The sequence below is a fragment of the Chaetodon auriga genome, chromosome 14 (assembly GCF_051107435.1).
Source record: "Chaetodon auriga isolate fChaAug3 chromosome 14, fChaAug3.hap1, whole genome shotgun sequence".
Lineage (NCBI taxonomy): Eukaryota > Metazoa > Chordata > Actinopteri > Chaetodontiformes > Chaetodontidae > Chaetodon > Chaetodon auriga.
The window spans coordinates 24,605,482-24,624,311 of record NC_135087.1 but is presented as its reverse complement, the minus strand read 5'-3'; the positions used below and the strand labels follow the sequence as shown (position 1 = coordinate 24,624,311).

Sequence of the window (18,830 nt, the reverse complement as noted above, 5' to 3'; positions counted from 1 at the left end):
ACCATTTGCTTTGATGACAGCTTTGCACACTCTTGGAATTCTCTCAAGAAGCTTCATGAAGTAGTCACCTGGAATGGTTTTCCAACAGTCTTGATGAAGTTCCCAGAGGTGCTGAGCACTTGTTGTCTGTTTGCCTTCACTTCACTCTCACAACTCATCCCAAACCATCTCAGTTGGGTTTAGGTCAGGTGATTGTGGAGGCCAGGTCATCTGACGCAGCACTCCATCACTCTTCCTTGGTCAAATAGCCCTTACGTAACCTGGAGGTGTGTTGGGGGTCATTGTCCTGTTGAAAAATAAATAATGGTCCCACTAAGGGCAAACCAGATGGGATGACATATTGCTGCAGAATGCTGTGGTAGCCATGCTGGTTAAGTGTGCCTTGAATTGCGAATAAATCACCAACAGTGTCACCAGCAAAGCACCCCCACACCATCACACCTCCTCTTCCATGCTTCATGGTGGGAACCACACATGTAGAAACCATCCCCTCACCTTTTCTGTGTCTCACAGAAATATGGCAGATAGAGCCAAAAATCTCAGATTTGGACTCATCAGACCAAAGGACAGATTTACACTGGTCTAATGTTCATTCCTTGTGTTTCCTGGCCCAAGCAATTCTCTTCTTCTTCTTCTTCTTCTTCTTCTTCTTCTTCTTCTTCTTCTTCCTCCTCTTCTTCTTCTTCTTCTTCTTCTTCTTCTTCCTCAGGAGTGGTTTCTTTACAGCAATCCAACCATAGAGGCCTGATTCATACAGTGTCCTGTGAACAGTTGATGTTGAGATTTGTCTGCTGCTTGGACTCTATGAAGCATTTATGTGGGCTCTAATCTGACGTGCTGTTAATTTGCAGTTTCTGAGGCTGGTAACTCTGATGAACTTATCTTCTGCAGCAGAGGTAACTCTTTGTCTTCCTTTCCTGTGATGGCCCTCATGAGAGCTGGTTTCATCATAGCATTTGATGGTCTTTGCGGCTGCACTTACGGAATAGGTAGGATACGTACAAAGTTCTTGAAATATTCCAGACTGACTGACCTTCATGTCATAAAGTAATGATGGACTGTCATTTCTCTTTACTTAGTTCAGTGGTTCTTGCCATAATATGGATTAGAACAGTAGTCAAATAGGACTATTCACTGTAGACCTTTGTACCAACCCTACGTCTGCACAACTGATGGTCTCAAACACATTAGGAAGGCAAGAAATTCCAGAAGTTAACTCTTGACAAGGGAAACCTGTTAATTGAATACCATTCCTGGTGACTATCTCATGAAGCTGATTGAGAGAATGGCAAGAGTGGGCAAAGCTGTCATCAAAGCAAATGGTGACTACTTTGAATAATCTAAAATATAAAACGTATTCTGGTTTGTTTAACACTTTTTTGTTTACTACATCATTCCACATGAGTTCCTTCATAGTTTGGATGTCTTCAGTATTACTCTACAATTTAGAAAATATATAAACCCCTCCATAGCTCTCATTGATAAAAGCTCAGACAAACACACTGCACACTACCTTCTCAGCACCAAAATAAGACACTCTTTGCACCCAGCTGGCGAACATAGTGGAGCAATTAGCATCTAAAGAGACAGATATTTTCCTCAGGAGTTGGTGGAAAATAAACCAGAGCTAAAATGAGAATGACTATTGGACTTGTATTCATCAGGTGGACAAGCACAACTCCAAATGAAAGGTGGTGTTGCTCTATGTCTAACATGTTAGTCGAATCAACCTATGGTGAAAACATGTAGATGTTGCAATTCATAAATGCAGGACATAAAACCAGTCAAATACTGTTATAGTTCTTAAGGCTGTCATAATATGCTAACATGCTATAAGGTGTTTAACAGCATTAAGTCTGTTAGACTGGTGCAGGGACATCACATTTTCTCGTCACCATTTTTGATTTCATAAAACAGCAAATCACACCAAGACTTAACAAAAAGAAACAAAGGTCACATGTTACAAATAACTGTTTAAATGCTCATCTTCCTGTAATATCACACTATTACAAAGATCACTTACTTTCCTCTAAGTACTATGCTTGAGTGCAGTGAAGTTTTGAGTTGCAGCATTTCAAACAAATCTGGTTCTTTTAACAGCTACAGTATTTTTGTCTCATTATTTCAGTACTTGGTGAAGTGATGTGATGGTTGGCTGGATGTGAGTTATTAGCGTTTATTTGTTTTAGGAGATTAAAAAATACTGCTGAATCAGGTGAATTGGGAGCTGAAAATGAAAATGATGGTGTGTGAAAACAGAAGTATCTCATTGTATTTGTTTTTGTAACAGAATCCTTCCTCTGGAGGCACACATAATGCATGTGTGTCTACAGAAAGTATGCAAAATGTCCAGACAGAAAAAGGACTTAAAATGTGTGTGTATGTGTGAATAGAATGAGTGTTTGTGTATGTGTTATGTGTAGGCAGAATATGCATGTGAATGTGTGTGTATTAATCTTGGCAGTATCAGCTGGTTCTGGCTGCTGTGGTCATCCTGCAGGAAGTTGCATTAAACTTAGGTCATGTGGGGGTCAAAGGTCACAGTTGAAAAGGAGATGAAGGGAGATGAGAAGAACAGCAAACAAAACAGAAGCAGAGAGGAAAAGTTCTTTTTTCTTTAAATCAACTTTAAATCATTTAACAGACTTACTTCTTTTTCTACCAAGTAAATTGCTAATCCATTCCTGAAATCCGGTAATGATGCATTTCATGTTTCCAGTATATGGAATAAATAGCAGTAGAACTGGGTTACAAAAGATATGATCATCATTATCGTCATAAACTTATATGGCACCTTTCATATGCAGCTCACAGTGTTTTACAATAAAAAAGTACATGCACCAAGTGTTTCATGTAAAAAAAGGAACACAAATGGAAAATAATAAATAGAAAATGAGATGCACACATTATATAAGATAAAAAAAACAACAACACTGAACAACAGTGGTAAGATTATGTCAAAACAGAGTACATAGAATGCATAGTTTCAGGCCTGCATCAGAAAAGTCATAGCAAATTAAAGGCTAAAAGTGTATAGCTTTCTTTTAAACATATTCAGCAAGCTGCTTCCCTGATATCTGTATGTAGTATGTTCCGGAGGTTTTGAATGAGCTGAAGTCTAGTTTTATTAAGGAGGCCAGTCAAAAGTGCATTACAGTAATCAAGTTATTGAAGCCGTTTACCAGTATTCTCTTCATTTATCGTACTTTAGCTATGTTTCTGAGGTGGAAAAATTAAGTTTTCATTACCTTGTTGATGTGGGACTTACAACTCAGATCCAATTCTAGGATAACATTGAGACTTGTAACCTCAGATTGAACCCAGTGGGTTAATTTACCCAGATTATTAAAAAGCATTTCTCTTTTTGGTTTTGCCCCACGGATGTAAAACTTTCTTTGATAAACTTTTTGAAACAGTTTGACACACTGTCTGAAAGAACAACCAAGTTTTCAAGATGATTGATTAAGATATCATGGTCAATGTTCTGAAATGCTGTACTTAGCTCTAAGAGGACAAGACCTGAGAATTTATTTTCATCAGAATTTAGTGTGAGTCCACTGATTATTTTAGTAAGAACACTGCTGTGGTTTGTTCTAAAGCCTGACTGAAATTCCTCCAGGATATTATTTTCTTTGAGAAAGGAGTGAATTTGATCTTACAGATGAATGGAGGGTTGGATATCAATAGTTCAATTCAATACAATTTTATTTATATAGTGCCAAATCACAACAGAAGTTGTCTCAGGACACTTTTCATATAGAGCTGCTACAGACCAAACTCTTTTACCTACAGAGACCCAACAATTCCTTTATGAACAAGCATTTGGCTACAGTGATGAGGAAAAACAGGCAGAAACCTTAGGCAGAACCAGGCTCTGGGTGGTGGCCATCTGCCTCGACCAGCTGGGTTGGAGAGGGGGCGAGAGAGAAAGTGAGACAGCCAGAGAGAGACAGAGACAGAGAGACAGACTGAAATACAGTCACAGTGACACTAGATGTAATAATAATGGAAGTATGACTCATAGTAGTAGCAGTTGCAGTGGATGTCAGGCAGGGCCATGGCAGGAGACGTAGCTATAATCAACAATCCAGGTTCAGCCACTATCCATGGGAACTTGTGAGATGACAAAACACAAAGACTCTGGGGAAGAAGCTAAGTTAGTAACATGCCTTGGTGGGACATGAAACCGTGCAGATGGAGAGGGAGAGACGAACAGAGGAGCTCTGTGTATCTTTGGAGGTCCCCTGACAGTCTAATCCTTGAGCAGCATATCTAGGGGCTGGTCCAAGGCAAGCCTGAGCCAGCCCTAACTATAAGAATTAACAAAAAGGAAAGTTTTAAGCCTACTCTTAAATGTAAAGACAGTGTCTGCCTCCCGGACAAAGACCGGAACATGGTTCCACAAGAGAGGAACTTGATAGCTAAAGGCTCTGGCCTGGTCCCATTCTGTTTTTGGAGACTTTAGGAACCATAAGTAAGCCTGCATTCTGGGAATGCAGTGTTCTAGTGGGGTAATAAGGTACTATGAACTCTAAGATGGTGCCTTACCATTTATGGCTTTGTAAGTAAGGAGAAAGATTTTAAATTCTATTCTAAATTTTACAGGGAGCCAGTGCAGAGTGGCTAATATTGGAGAAATATGATCTCTCTTCCTTGTTTTTGTCAGACCACATGCTGCTGCAGCACCCTGATAGTAAGGAACTGCAATAATCCAAACTGGAAATTACGAATGCACGGACTTTCTGAATCATTTTGAGACAGGATGTACCTGATTTTTGCAATGTTACGTAGGTGAAAAAGGCAGTCCATGAAATTTGTTTTTACATGGGAGTTAAAGGACATATCCTGATCAAAGATAACTCCTAGATTCTTTACAGTGGTGCTGGAGGCCAGCGCAATGCCATCCATAAGTGAGTTTCTAAGGTGTTTAGGGCCTAGTACTATAACTTCAGTTTTGTCTGAGTTTAGCAACAAAAAATTGCAGGTCATCCCGGTCTTTATGTCCTGAAGACACGCTTGTAGTCTGCTTAACTGATTCGTTTCTTCTGGCTTCACTGATAAATATAGCTGGGTATCATCTGCATAGCAATGATAATTTATTGAATGTTTCTTGATAAGTCGCCCAGCAGAACGATGGAGTCCACGGTTGGAGCACTTTCCAGTACCCCTCCCAGGGACTCCAAGAAGGCCGGATACTCTACGCTGCTGTTAAGCCCATAGGCTGAAACAACAGTGAGAGACCTATCCCCGACCCGAAGGCGCAGGGAAGCGACCCTCTCGCTCAGCAGGGAGAACTCCAATACATGACAGCTGAGCTGGGGGGCTATAAGCAAGCCCACACCAGCTCGCCGCCTCTCACCGCGGGCAACTCCAGAGTAGAAGAGAGTCCAGCCTCTCTCAAGGAGTTGGGTTTCAGAGCCCAGACTGTGTGTGGAGGTGAGCCCGACTATCTCTAGTTGGTACCGCTCAACCTCCCGCACTAGCTCTGGCTCTTTCCCCCCAAGCAAGGTGACATTCCATGTCCCCATAGCCAGAGTCGTAGTCCAGGGTTTGGGTTGTCGGGGCCCCCGCCCACGACTGCCACCCATAACAGAAGGCACCAGCCTCTTCTGATCCTCAGGCAGAACCAGACTCTTGGGTGGGCGGCCATCTGCCATCTGCCATCTGAAGTTTGCTTTAAATTGTGGGTTTGGGGGGTATACCATGGAGCTAACCTCCTCTGTTTTTTTATCTTTCTTTTTCGATGGGCAACAGAGTCATACGCAATGAACCTGTAGCACTATTAATCAGGTAGTGAATTTGTGAGGGTCTAAAGTTATCATAGGAGTCCTTTGTTGTATTGAGACATGGCATTGAATTACATCCTGATGGGATCATATCCTTAAATTTAGCTACAGTAATATCAGGCAGGAGTCCGGTGTAGGAATTTTTGCCTACTGGTGGGTATACTGGTTATATGAATTCAAAAGTTATTAAATGATAGTCCAATAAAAGAGGATTCTGTGAGGAGACTATTAAGTGTTCAGTTTCAATGCCATATATCAGAACAAGGTCACGTAAATAGCTTCTTTAGTAAGAAGAAGAATCAGAGGGCCAATCCCCTTTATTGGTCACACAACACATACACGTGAATGCGCCATGCAATTGATGAAATTTGTCCTCCGCGTTTAACCCATCCTTGGTCAGTTCTTCCTCTGTGGCAGACCAGGAGCGGTGGGCTGCCATCTGACCGGCACCCAGGAACCCAGTTTCCTTTGTCACCATTGGTCAGGTGGTGATCTTCTTGCATGTTTTAGTGTTTTTTTTTTTAAGGAGAATACCCCAGGTGAACACGGGGAGAACATAAACTCCACACAGAAAGGCCCCTTTTCCTCGAGCAGCAGGCACCAAAGGCATGGTGGAGGACAAGCCCCCGGCACCCACAGCGGGAATCGAACCTGGGACCTTCTAGCTGTGAGGCTGTGTGTGGGTAAGGGGTTTACAGCAGCTGTTTTGAAGGCATCTGGGAAGATGCCTGATTGTAGACATATCTTAAGCCGACAACGTCAGACAAGTCCTGGCTGGAGTAGATGCTTTCGGTCTAGCACTAGCGCTGTGCCAATAAAAAGCATCATTACGAAATGCTGGTTTAGGGGCCTCTACAGCTGATTCAGTGGTGTCAGGACACATACATGGCAGTGTGTCAGCTAAATCTGTGAGAGGATGCTCTACAGTTGATATAATCCTGTGTATAAATGTCTGTACAGTTGTACAGTACCTTGTTTACTATAGACATAACATTACAACATCAGGCTGAAGTGGATTGTCATCAGCTATTCATTCAGTAGGAATTTATCGACTTCAATAAAGTGTATGCTGATCTTTTAAACTAGTAGTCTAACAATTTTGTAGGTCAATGTCCACTTACTAGATTTCTTTGGAAGCCTTCAAATACATCTCTTGACCTAACAATGGCCAACATTCACACGTGTGAACGTGAGTATAAATGACTGTGTATGAAATATTAAATTGATTCTATGTAACTTTTGCTTAACAGCAATATTGTGGCAATCACAAGATTGAATTTCCCATATGCACTCAAGATGAACAAGGTCATGAGCTTACTTGTGTCAGTTGCTTTGAAGACATCATCATTATGGAACTGAGAACAAATGAAGTTTGACCACAAAGGGAAACAACAATTGTCCTAAGGTACAATAAATACAGGTGTCCTAACTATGTTAAGCAATCATGTTGATCTCGAAGATGGCCCAAGGATCAAAACTTAATATTTATAAAAGAGAAATGGATAAGGAGCCAGAGTGTTCAACACTTTTCTTACTCTCTAGGCTGCTTCTGGCAATCAGCATCTCACTACAACCCTTGGTGTCTGTTACTTTTTCTATCACATGCCTTTATTGTTTTTCTCATTCCCTACTACCCCATTATTGGGATGCATGTAACACATTCTGTGGACCATAATCGCAAAAGTCAACTTCTGCAGAAATTAAGAATGTTTGTGGCTATTGATGTCCTTGCTCTGCAAAGACATAAAGAAAAAAATGCCTTTCAAATTCTTTAACAATGGGAAGAATGTTGTAAGTTAGGACTTCGATATTTAGTATTAAACAAGTGGTAACAAAACACAAAGTGCTCCAGTGTTCAACATTTTGACCCACATTTTTGTGCATACATACAGACAACAGTGACCTTAAGACATGGTTTTAATGAATTTCATACATGCCATGGTGATAGCTGACAAATACACTTTAGATCATTATCTTGTTGGGAAGGTTAATTCACCTGCATATGTGACATTTTGATTTAACAAGAAAAAACATTCATCATTCACTAACAAAGGCAGTGTTAGAAGCAGTAAAAAGCAGTATTTTTTAATCCCCTCTCCCCACAAAATATACAGTGGAGAAGAATGCTGAAAAAATGAGTGTGTTTCCAGAGTCATCTAGAGAAACCGAAAAAGTGGGTCGCGGGCCTTTGCCTGGCCAAAAAACAATGTTTTTATTTTAAGGGGGATTTTTTTTGCAGTGGAGTGCCTACATTTTTCCTTGATTTGGGTCGCAGCTCCTCATTAAGGGGTGATGGTGGCTCCCGAAGCCATACTTGTTAAGACCCATTGATCTGGTGTTTCTCTCTTTCACTTGCATGCATAGACACATAAATTGAGCCTGTCTGTGCATGTGTCAGTCAACGTTAATTCTGTCACTGATTGATCAGTCATTAAACTTTGCTTGAACTGTGTCTCTTTTACAAATACTGCTGACAATGGACAAGATGAGTTAATCAAGGGTTTGGAGTGTTGGAGTACAGTGTGACCTCAAGTAGCCTGGTGATGATGTCAGAGTGTGTGGGGCAAAAGGTCAAACCATCCACTTCCATGGCCAGGTGACGAGTTTTTCCGCTTCTTATCCCAAAACTCATCAGAGTGGAAAGGATAGACTCCTCCTGGAAGAGAGAGTCAGAAAGTGTGTAAATGGCATTGTATGCATTTTTTGGTTTTATTTCATGAGTGAGATCAAAGGAAACTTTTATATTCTTTGAGCTGCAGTCCTTATTTTTTTTCGGCCACTTGGGGGAAGCAGGAACAAGCTGAAAACACATCTTAATATCACTTTATAAAGTCTTTCCGGTGAATGTGTTAGAATGTGTTGACTAACAGTTGTGTGTTTACACATCTAGAAGAAAATACACTATTCTTCATTTGGAGCTGTCTTTCTCGCCACCACTTGCCAAATGTTGAGTACTTACTACTCTCCTTTTCGTGCTGTTTTTACCTCCACCAATTTCTGAGGAAAATATCTGTCTCTCTAACTTTGTCTGTCTGATGGCTGGTACTGGGTACAGTGGGATAATCTGAGCTTTGGCTCAGCTGCCTGCTGTTTTGAAAATGAGTCTGATAAGAACAGAGTTTGCTGGCCAGAAAACTGAAACAATTAGGTAAAAAAAGGCTAAAATACTCTGTAGAGCTGAGAGGAACTGTAGAGTCAGGTGGTAATTTTCTGTGGGCTCATCAGTTTGCGAGAAAAACATAGTAATTTTATCAAAAAAATACTGTTTATTTTTCAAAAAGCCTGAAAATGACAGCATCATTGGGATTCAAGGCGTGCAGGGGCAGGTACCTATTGTGTCTGTACAGGTTTACTATAATTTTTATTTTCTGTCACATCTACTGAACTTGCTGTGAGCTGGAATGAGCAAGAAACGAAAGTTTGCCCCACACTTGCCTGAAATTGGACACACTCAAGTCCAGCTCGATGTGCTCTACAAAAAAACTTCTTAAATCATAAAATCTGCATTTTCCTTTTCTTTATTAAATCTAGTAATATGAATACTACATCGCAGGACTGACACACTTCCACTATAAATGAGCCAGAGAAAATGGCCACCACCGACCAAAAAACTTTGCTAGAGGTGCGGCTTTGCAGGAAAATGGTCATGATTCGTTAATGATTTGTCCAATTATCGAAATATGGGTAAATTTCTTCAGGCCATGATTGGGAATAAGCGTACTGATACATTTTGAGCATCACCTATAGAGGGCGCCACACATGCCAAAAATGTGTACCTCAAAACCTGGTGGAAATAATTTCACCAATTTTGGTTTGCATGCTTTGGTGGTGAGTATTTACCAAAATCTGAAGTGCCGTATTGATTGGTGCAAGTGGGTGGAGCCTATCACATATTTACTCGTAACTCAAGATGCCGTTGAGCAAACCTGATTAAACTCATGGGAGGACATTCCACACCATCCCCTGAACATACACACTGAGTTTCATTCAAATCTGATGAAGGGGGGATAAATCATGGAACTGCAACTGTTATAATACTGCAGTGCTTGTGATGATAAAGCAACTGTGTGATTGATCTCCCTCCTTGTTTTAACAGAATGAAACTAGCCTAAGTGACTTTGCTCACCTGTGAGAAGCCTGAAAAGCCTGAAACCTGCTCGTTGCTGCTTGTGGTTTTAATTTTGGCTCACTGAGCTGCTTCCCTCTGTTGAGCTCATAAGGGCTTTAACCAGGAAATGCCGCTATATATTTTTATTTAGTCCTTGTCCTGTTTTTTATATACAACAACTATGTATATATGGTGCGTATGAATTCTGTTTAGGCTTGGCAATCTGATTATATAAGTCTTATTTATTTGTAACTTTTTGTTGTATAATTTGAAAGTGCATGCACTGTATTCTGAATCTGTTTTCTGTTGTGGTGTCTTGCAAAACTGTGCTGTGTGGATGAGGCATTTCATGTGCATTGGTACGCAATACAAAAACTCTTATCTCAATGATGCAGTCTTAAACTGAGAACAGACAGAGAAACATGCACGAATGATAGCATCCTTATGAATACAAATGCTGGCTGTAGTTTACTACTTCAGAGCAAATTAAATTGACATGGTAGAATTCAGTTACTCAGTTTTACAGTTAAATACAATGTTGATGATTAGTTATGTTATAAAGTGATTTATTATTGACAGGATGTGAGAAAACAGGATATTACCAAACAGAGAATATTCAGGAGAATATTACCGGAGATGTTTGTTTGTTCGTGTGTGTGTGTGTGCGTGTCTGTCACCTTATCCACAGATGGCAGGTTAGCAGTCCAGTCCTGGAGTTGTTCTTGGGTTGTGCACTCCAGTCCCAGCCCTTTCTTTAGATATCTCTGGTGTGTAGGGCAGGTGTGAAGCAGGTAGAGCCCACATGCCACAGCATATCCTCCCCAGTTAGACACCCCTGCATGAGGGAGGAATGGGGTGAGAGTGCAAAAAGGCAGAGAAACGGGAGATACTGGTTCATCCTGACAAGGAAAATCCCAAGGTTCGCATAGGCCACCCAAACCTGTATTTGTTTTTCAAATAAATGTAATAAAAAGAAGGAAATGTATTGATAACTGTAACATGGCAAAAGAAAATCCTCCCTTTACAATGACCAATGGCCAAAAATAGTAGCTGCTTACCTCATTAATCTTTTAACTACCTTTTAAACGAAGATAGCTGCAATTTTGCAGGGAAAATGGCATTAGATGCCAGGATAATGCCATATTTTTGGTGGAGGGAAATGGCGCACTCCATAAGCAAACTCTGGTCAGTAAAGGAATGATGACACTTTCACAATGCTACTACAACCAATATTCTAAAAAAGTACAGATCCTGTGCAAAACATAAATAAAACAGAAAGTGATAATTTGCTAATCCTTTTTGACAAAGTACAGAGACCATAAATTTATTAAATAATATTTTACCTCATCAACTTAACAGATTTTTGTAAATATATGCTTATTCTGAATTTAATGCCAGCACAATGTTCAAAAGGTGGCAGCAGCAACAACGTCTGTGGAAGGCTCTCAAAAACAGTTGTTGTGTGATCATTGAGTTGCTGTATGAAAGGCTCAGATGTTCACAAGCAAGGATGGAGCGAGGTTCACCACTTCGTGCTATCACTTCGATTGTATGAAGGATATTGCTACATGGGCTCAGGAACACTTTGTAAAATAACAGAATAGAATAGAATTTTGAAAAGTACATTTAGTATGTATCCACACCTGCAGTGTGATCAAAAATTATGTTACAGTCATTACATGTGTGCTTAAAGCAGTGTAATCTTCAGTGTTTATTTTGGACAGTTAGTATGACAATTGTAAGCCCATACCAGCAGTGATGGCATAATCAGCAGGGACATCACAGGCTATGAGACTCCCATTGGGCATTTGGGCCTTCACCTTTTCCTTCAGTTTACCCATCCCCAACTCATTACCACCATCACCGATTCCTACAGAAACACAGAGAAGAATATTTGCTGAAGAGCATGCTGACCAACAGATGTGTTCATAGCCATTCCAATCATCATAAAGCACACTCAAAATGAGACTAATGTACTTAAAACTGTAATTTCCTACCAAGTGCAGCAGGCGCACAGAGACAGGGCCAACAAAGTTTCTGTCCAGATATTAAGAGTATTGTTTGTGTGTGCAAACTAGTAACAGTATCAAATGACAAGCATATCCATAGTTAAGGAGATCTCAAATCTATCACGAATACATCAAGTATATAATTAACCACTAAACAAGTGAGCAGTCCAGGATCTTTCAGCTGGGGAAAGGCAGACGCAATGGTGCTTGTCCTTAGGAAACAGTATTGCTTGTCCCCTCAAGTCAAGTTACGAGACTGCTCTACCAATTTTGGACTCACAATGGACATTTTTTACTCTAAGCATTCCTCTGTCTTGTCAAAACATGGCACTTATGTTAACCACCACGCAACTAAAGGTTCAGGTGTGGTATGCTAGCAGCAGCTAGCTACCCACTCCTCACCTGTGTTTGAGGCTAGCAGCTCCAAGACTGAAGGGCAGCTTCTCAATCAACTCATCACTTGAGAATATCTATCAGACAGCACTTTAGTTGAATCTTAACTTATCTTATCTTTAATGTAGACATTTGAAGCAGGAGAAGTAATTTTATGAGCTACAGCATTACTTAATAATATTATAATGTGACAATAGATATGCAAATATCATGTACAGAATATAATATGCAGTCTGTTTTTCTTTGGCAGAGTATATAATTTATTAACATGGCTGATTGATTACTGCTTACAATTTAAATCCCTAAAGTATGGTAATATTGATGTAATATAAAGAAAGTAATGTGGAGACAACAAGATGTAATAAGTGTCACCTACCTGTAGTAGTTATTCCTGGTACATCCTTGGCAGCAATAAACAAGTTATCAATAGGATCCACCAGATATTTGACGTTTACTCCTCTCATGTTGTAGTAATTTCCATCTTCAGCACGTCCACTGCGCTCTATTGCCACAAGGTGGTCGTACCTGGTATTACAATGCTACGTGACTCATCAATCAACCAAAAATTTGCAGATTTCTTGCTTGCTACATGGCACATTTCCTTGCATATGTGTATAGACTTGCTGTCAAAGGTCATTTATTGTGTCCTTTTCCTAACTGCAAACACATATGACAGGTCAGCTAACCTGGGTTTGCTGGGGTCTCCATGGTGACATAAGAAATGAAGTGCAGAGTCTGGGCCCCTGTCTTCAAAGGTGACCAATGGGATTGCACTTTTCAGCACACCTGAGAGTAACAAATTAAACACAAATCTCATTTCATGATGAACAATAGTGATTATGATCATGAAATTCTTAATAGGCAGGTAAAGGAAAAAAAACAGAAATCATCATATACCATTTATCATAACCAGAAACTGTAAAAACATAAATTTAGCGCTCTCCAGTGCAACTGGAAAGCCTTGAATGATTCTGCTGAGACCTACAGTCAATGTTACAAAATTTCAGCAAAGTCGACTGAACTGCAGGCGGTGATGAGAGATGATTTGTAAAGGCTGTAAAAATGTAAATATTTCATTATGTATAGCCCCCTTTCTCTTCTAATGTCGGCACTTGGAAAAGGATTATATAAACTGTGCTTTTTTCAATTCTTGTAAAATAGTCAAGTATAATTAAGTTTCAGTTTAGCTGTAATTAGAAATGTTTTAGTTCTTTTGAGTTTTAACCATGATTGTGCTATTTCCATAGAGGTTCAGGACTTCTATGTATACGCAGCGAAAATAAGCCCGCAGTAAAGTAGTGTGAAAATGTGGAATGAGAAAAAATGCCCAGAAAGTGATTGGGGTCCTGAGGGTCTTTTCAGCTCTCACAGATTTGAATTTAAACACTTTCCCACCTGTCCTCACAGCTTCATCAATGATGGCCTGGTTCATGTCCAGGGCTCTACTGTCTGTCACCATTGTCACCTGCTTCCCTAGTGATAGCAGCATGGTTGCCATGGCGATGGCTCCAGGTGGGCCATCAGTCTCGTCTGGAGGGCTAAAGGGGAAATCAATTACTTGGAGTTTCATGGGACCCATCCAAACTCAAAATTATGTGACACTGCTTCCTGTTTCAATTAATGTAAAGGTTAGGGCTGTGTGTTTCCATATTTGGTTGGGACAGTTTGAACTATCAAGACATGCTGCTCTCTTTTCATCAGTCAGCATTCACCTGTTTGATCCAATTCTGCATGGTTCCCCATGAGCGCTGCAACTGACCTCCCTCTGTTCTCACTTTCAGCATTAATTAAGAGATGTTATGCTATATGGGTATGATACAAAACAGAATCTTGGCACCTAACAAGTCTCACACTGAATAACTGAGCAACAAAGTGTTTCAGCGGTGTACTTTGAGCTGCAGAAAAGTGTAAAAATACTTCTAAGATGAGCATGAGAACCACTGCATGACAGTGTGTAAATGTATCTATATGGCAAGTGTGTGCATATGTGTATGTACCTGTACTCATAGTTTGCGGGGAAGCCGGTTGTTATGGCAACAGAGAATGCATGGGAGAGTGCCAGACAAGAGCTCAGAAGTTCATCCTGAACAAATAAAGCTTTAATCCCTCGTTCACCTGGTGACCAAAAGTGACAAACTCACATCAATCTCCAGTCAACCTGGAACTGACATCAACATGAAGTAGAGCACATAGTGCTGGTTCTGAATGTCTCCAAAGTAGAACTGGTGCCACAGCCATTAGCTATCAAGGTCCTCTCTTGTGTAACAACCTTTCAGTCTTCTTCTGGGGACAGACACCCTCTATATGAAAACTTTGCTTTCCTTAGAGTTAAGGCTAGCTCAGGTTTGCCTTGGACCAGTCCCTATAAATGGTCATTTGCTGTGGTCCTACTATTACAACAACTGTTGCGATTATTAATCACATTCCTATATATTCTGTATTTCCCAGTATATATACATATACTGAAATACAAAAAACATATACATATACTATCATATACTATTATATTTTCATTCATATTTCTGTAGTTATTATTGTTGTTGTTATTATTGTCATCGCTGTGCATATCACTTTCTTGAAGCAGCTGGTTGAGGTAGATGGCTGCCCACCCAGGGCCTAGTTCTGCTCTACACACTGGATTGGATGGTCCTGACCTGCTCTACAGTATATGGAAAATGTCATGAGATAGCTTTTGTTGTGATTTGGTACAGTATAAATAAAACTGAACTGAATTAAACAGTGGCTTTCCAAAAGTGACCATGACCATTTCTGCTAGTAACGTAAGAATGTCCTCTATAGCTGAATACCATCAAACTTAAACTGTTTCACTGTTATTTTTCACACATCAAATCTAGATTTTCTAGGTTTTTCTAGGTGACAAGTGAGCCAGAGTTGGATCATTCTAAATGAAGTTATCGTTGACACTGACATTGTTATTGCCACAACTGCGGCATGAATACTGACGCAATGTGGATTGTTAGCTACTTCTTGGTGTATTTTAGGAATGTTGCTGGATAATCCATTAAACACTTCATATCTGTCTTCTCTTTCACACTGCTGCTCCTGCATCCATCCATCCATTTCTTACACTCGCTGTTTTTGTCCCTATTACCCAGCTTTTACACATACAATTGTATCTTATTAGGGCTAACCCCTAAATGTTGACTGAAATCATCAGAATGATAATGATAGAATGACACAGGAAAGCAACATGGCAGGATGAAAACTTTCAAAAACTCAAGTCTTGTCTCTGAAAACCTAAATGTAGAGCAGTGTGACACAGCTTGGGCTGCAGTTGACTTGGAATTCGGTTACAGCCCTACATTTAGTACAGCTCATAAACCCTAAGACATCTTTTACCTTATATTAGGGCAAGCTTGGTGCTATAAGACTGGACACATCCACACAGATGGTGAAGATTTGGTTACTGGTCAGATCATAAACCAAAATCTTGAACAAATTTAAAGAATGACATGATGACTTGATGCTAGATAAAAAGTCAGAGGATCACAAAAGTTATTACAATTCATCATGAGGGAAACAGGAATATCTGAACCAAATTCCATGGTAACATGTCTAATATTGTCAAGATATTTAACTTCAAAACACAAATGTCAACCTGACAATGGCACTTGATGAAAAATCACTAAAGTCAGTGGGCTTCATCCTCTGGGGACCATGAATATCTGTACAAATGTTATGATAATCCATCTAATAGTTGTTCAGATATTTCAGTCTGGGCCAAAGTGGTGGACTGAACAACACTGCCATCCCTAGAGCCACACCATTAGCCTGGTTGCAATGAGAAAAAAAACCAAACAAAACAAACAAAAAAAAAAACACTGATAGCAGCTAAGTGTTTTGCTGCTGTAATTAAATTTCAGTCAGATGAATCTCAAGCACTACTTGAAAAATGACTCTGCACATGTTTACCTGGGTCCTCTCCAATAATCCTCTCCAGGTGTCTGATTTTTGCCACGGCCCTCTGAGATGCCAAACTGTACAATAAGGGATTGTGGGAAACCAGAAAGCAGAGGGGGATCAGTTCAAGACTGGGGTCCATGATGGATCTGTCAGAGGGTGGAGGTATGGGGGAAGAGGAGGAGGAGTCTGGGACGTCAGTCAGGAACATACAGCCTGGTGAGTGACTGAATGCCAAAGTAGGCTCTGGAAAGAAAAAGAGCATTAAGATTGAATGCATGATCACTGCAAGAAGGTCATGGAGAATACAGAATTGGTGTATCGCTCACTGCTGTCCAGTATTGCCTCTATAGCAGTCACTCCACAGGCCCAGAACACTGTGACATCACCAGGCTGCAGATCTACTGGGTCGCCATAGTCTGGTTTGGACAGGTCATGAATGCCAAGGAGAGCTACATACACAAATTATGCCAAGTTATGTACTGGTAAATTACGGTTACTATTCTGTCTGTAGCATTAATGTGTGTCTGTGTGTGTGCGTACCTGGGTCTCCTATATGCACAGGAGCTCCGTGTGCTAGTGGGTTTAAATGAGTAACCTCCACTGCTGCATTTAACAAACCAGCTGGAACAGGACGCATAGTTACCACTAGAGGGCAGCTGAACACTCCTGAAGGAGTACAGGGAACTGCAGTCTGGACACACACATACAGCATACACATAAACAAACAATTGTGTTTCCATCACTTTTGGTGACATTACATACACTTTTTTTTTGTTTTTTTTTTCATAAAAGATGATGCCGCAGGAGTGCCAGCTAGTTACAGCAGCTCAGACCTTTTTTCTTTGTTTTGGTGTGTTTCTGTGCTTTTTGTGTGTTTCTTTCATTACTAGTCTCAACTGATGGTGTGCACCTGTGTATGTATAACTGGTGAGTCTAGTGATGTGCATTTTTTTCTTTTTAACAATTTTTGCACTGTTCAAAACAAAATTGGGTTATCCATTTAGTCATGGCTCTGTTGTTTATACTCAGGAACAGCTGTTAGCACTGTGCAACATGACAGTACTCCTAGTGGAAAGACCAGAGATCCCCAGGAATATAAGGAGAAGGAGAGGGGATGCAGAGCTGTGAGTGTTGTGAGAAGAAAAGACAGTATAAACCATCCATACTGTCTCTTATTATAGGGAACGTGAGATCTCAACCTAATAAGGTGAAAGAGCTCACAGGGCTAACAATACTGCAGAAGGAGTACCAGGAGTACAGCGTGATGTGTTTCACAGAGACGTGGCTGAATGAACTCACCCCGGACTCACATGTTACGTTGGATGGTTTTCAACTTCTCAGAGTGGACATGAGAGCAAATGAGAGCAGTAAGAGGAAGGGTGGGAATGTTTGTGAACAACAGATGGTGTAACCTGTGTAGCACAGTTACTTCCCACAGCCACCAGAGTCCAGACCTGACAATGTTACTTCTCCACATGCTCTCCCTCCCCCTCATAGCACCCCTGACACCAGCAGCACCCTCTTCACACCACTTAACCCCCCTCCACTCCACATCACGGGCCTCCCCTGGAGACCATCAACTACCTCACCAACAGGTCACAACTTCGCTTTGCAACTCTGTTTCTGATGTGGCAGTTTGCAGCACAGGGGCTCCACAGGGTACAGTGCTCTCTCTTTTCCTCTTCACCATATACATATTGGACTTCAGACACCACACTGACAGCTGTCACCTCGAGAAGTTCTTCAATGATACAGTCATCACTGAACGTGTATCACAGGGGAACGAACTGTAATACAGGGAGGTGATCATCAACTTTGGTGTGAACTGAATCACTTGCACATAAACCCCAGCAAGTCAAAGAAGATGAACGACAAGTGAACATTCAGGATTTAGATCGCGGGCAGGTACAAATACCTGGGTGCTCACCTGAACAACAAACTAGACTGGATTAACAACACTGATATCCTGTGCAAGAAGGGCCAAAGTCAACTCCATCTGCTGAGAAGATTGAGGTCCTTCAGAGTGTGCAGGACACTGTTAAGAACATTTTACAACACTGTGGTGACATCTGCAATCTTCTACGCAGTGGTCTGCTGGGGCTGTGGGAGATCTGACAGAAAAAGAAAAAGACGAGTGAACAAACAGGTCTTGAGAGCTGGCTCTCTCCTGAACTGCCCTCTGTACACTACTGAGGAGGTGGGAGAGAGGAGGGTGTTCGCCAAGCTGAAATCAATGATAAGCAACCCTTCTCACTCCCTGCATGAAACGGTGGGGGCCGTTAGCAGCTCCTTGAACAACAGACTGCTGCATCCACTGTGAAGGAATGCTCCAGCATATCCTTCACTCCAACAGCTGTCACACAACTCCAGCATCATTTTATGTAGAACTGTATTGATGTTGTTGACATCACAACATCACAAACCTACTTATTGCACTGCTTCATTATTGAAGTCATGATATGCTAATATACATGTTTGCAACTTCTACTTTAAAATATATATATGTATATCTATGCATATATATTGTGTGTATGTATATGTGTGTGTGTGTGTGTGTGTGTGTGTGTGTGTGTGTGTGTGTCCTGAATACATATTTTAATTTTATTTTTA

General features: G+C 40.7%; 1 protein-coding gene across 4 annotated transcripts in view; it reads right to left on the bottom strand.

The window, feature by feature from the left end:
* Positions 1-28: 28 nt before the first annotated feature.
* Positions 29-18,830, bottom strand: part of dglucy (D-glutamate cyclase) — a 34,435-nt gene continuing 15,633 nt past the window's right edge. For 2 of the 4 annotated variants that reach the window (XM_076748424.1, XM_076748423.1), the window contains exons 7-16: positions 16,761-16,911; positions 16,547-16,669; positions 16,230-16,463; positions 14,294-14,411; positions 13,692-13,834; positions 12,983-13,082; positions 12,673-12,821; positions 11,645-11,764; positions 10,572-10,729; positions 32-8,442 (exon numbers count right to left, since the gene is read on the bottom strand). In XM_076748424.1, the coding sequence (XP_076604539.1) occupies positions 8,281-8,442; positions 10,572-10,729; positions 11,645-11,764; positions 12,673-12,821; positions 12,983-13,082; positions 13,692-13,834; positions 14,294-14,411; positions 16,230-16,463; positions 16,547-16,669; positions 16,761-16,911 (1,458 nt within the window). In that variant the 3' untranslated portion in view covers positions 32-8,280. Of the gene's footprint in view, positions 8,443-10,571; positions 10,730-11,644; positions 11,765-12,672; positions 12,822-12,982; positions 13,083-13,691; positions 13,835-14,293; positions 14,412-16,229; positions 16,464-16,546; positions 16,670-16,760; positions 16,912-18,830 lie in introns of all 4 variants that reach the window. The other 2 variants (XM_076748428.1, XM_076748425.1) reach the window with 1 other exon arrangement.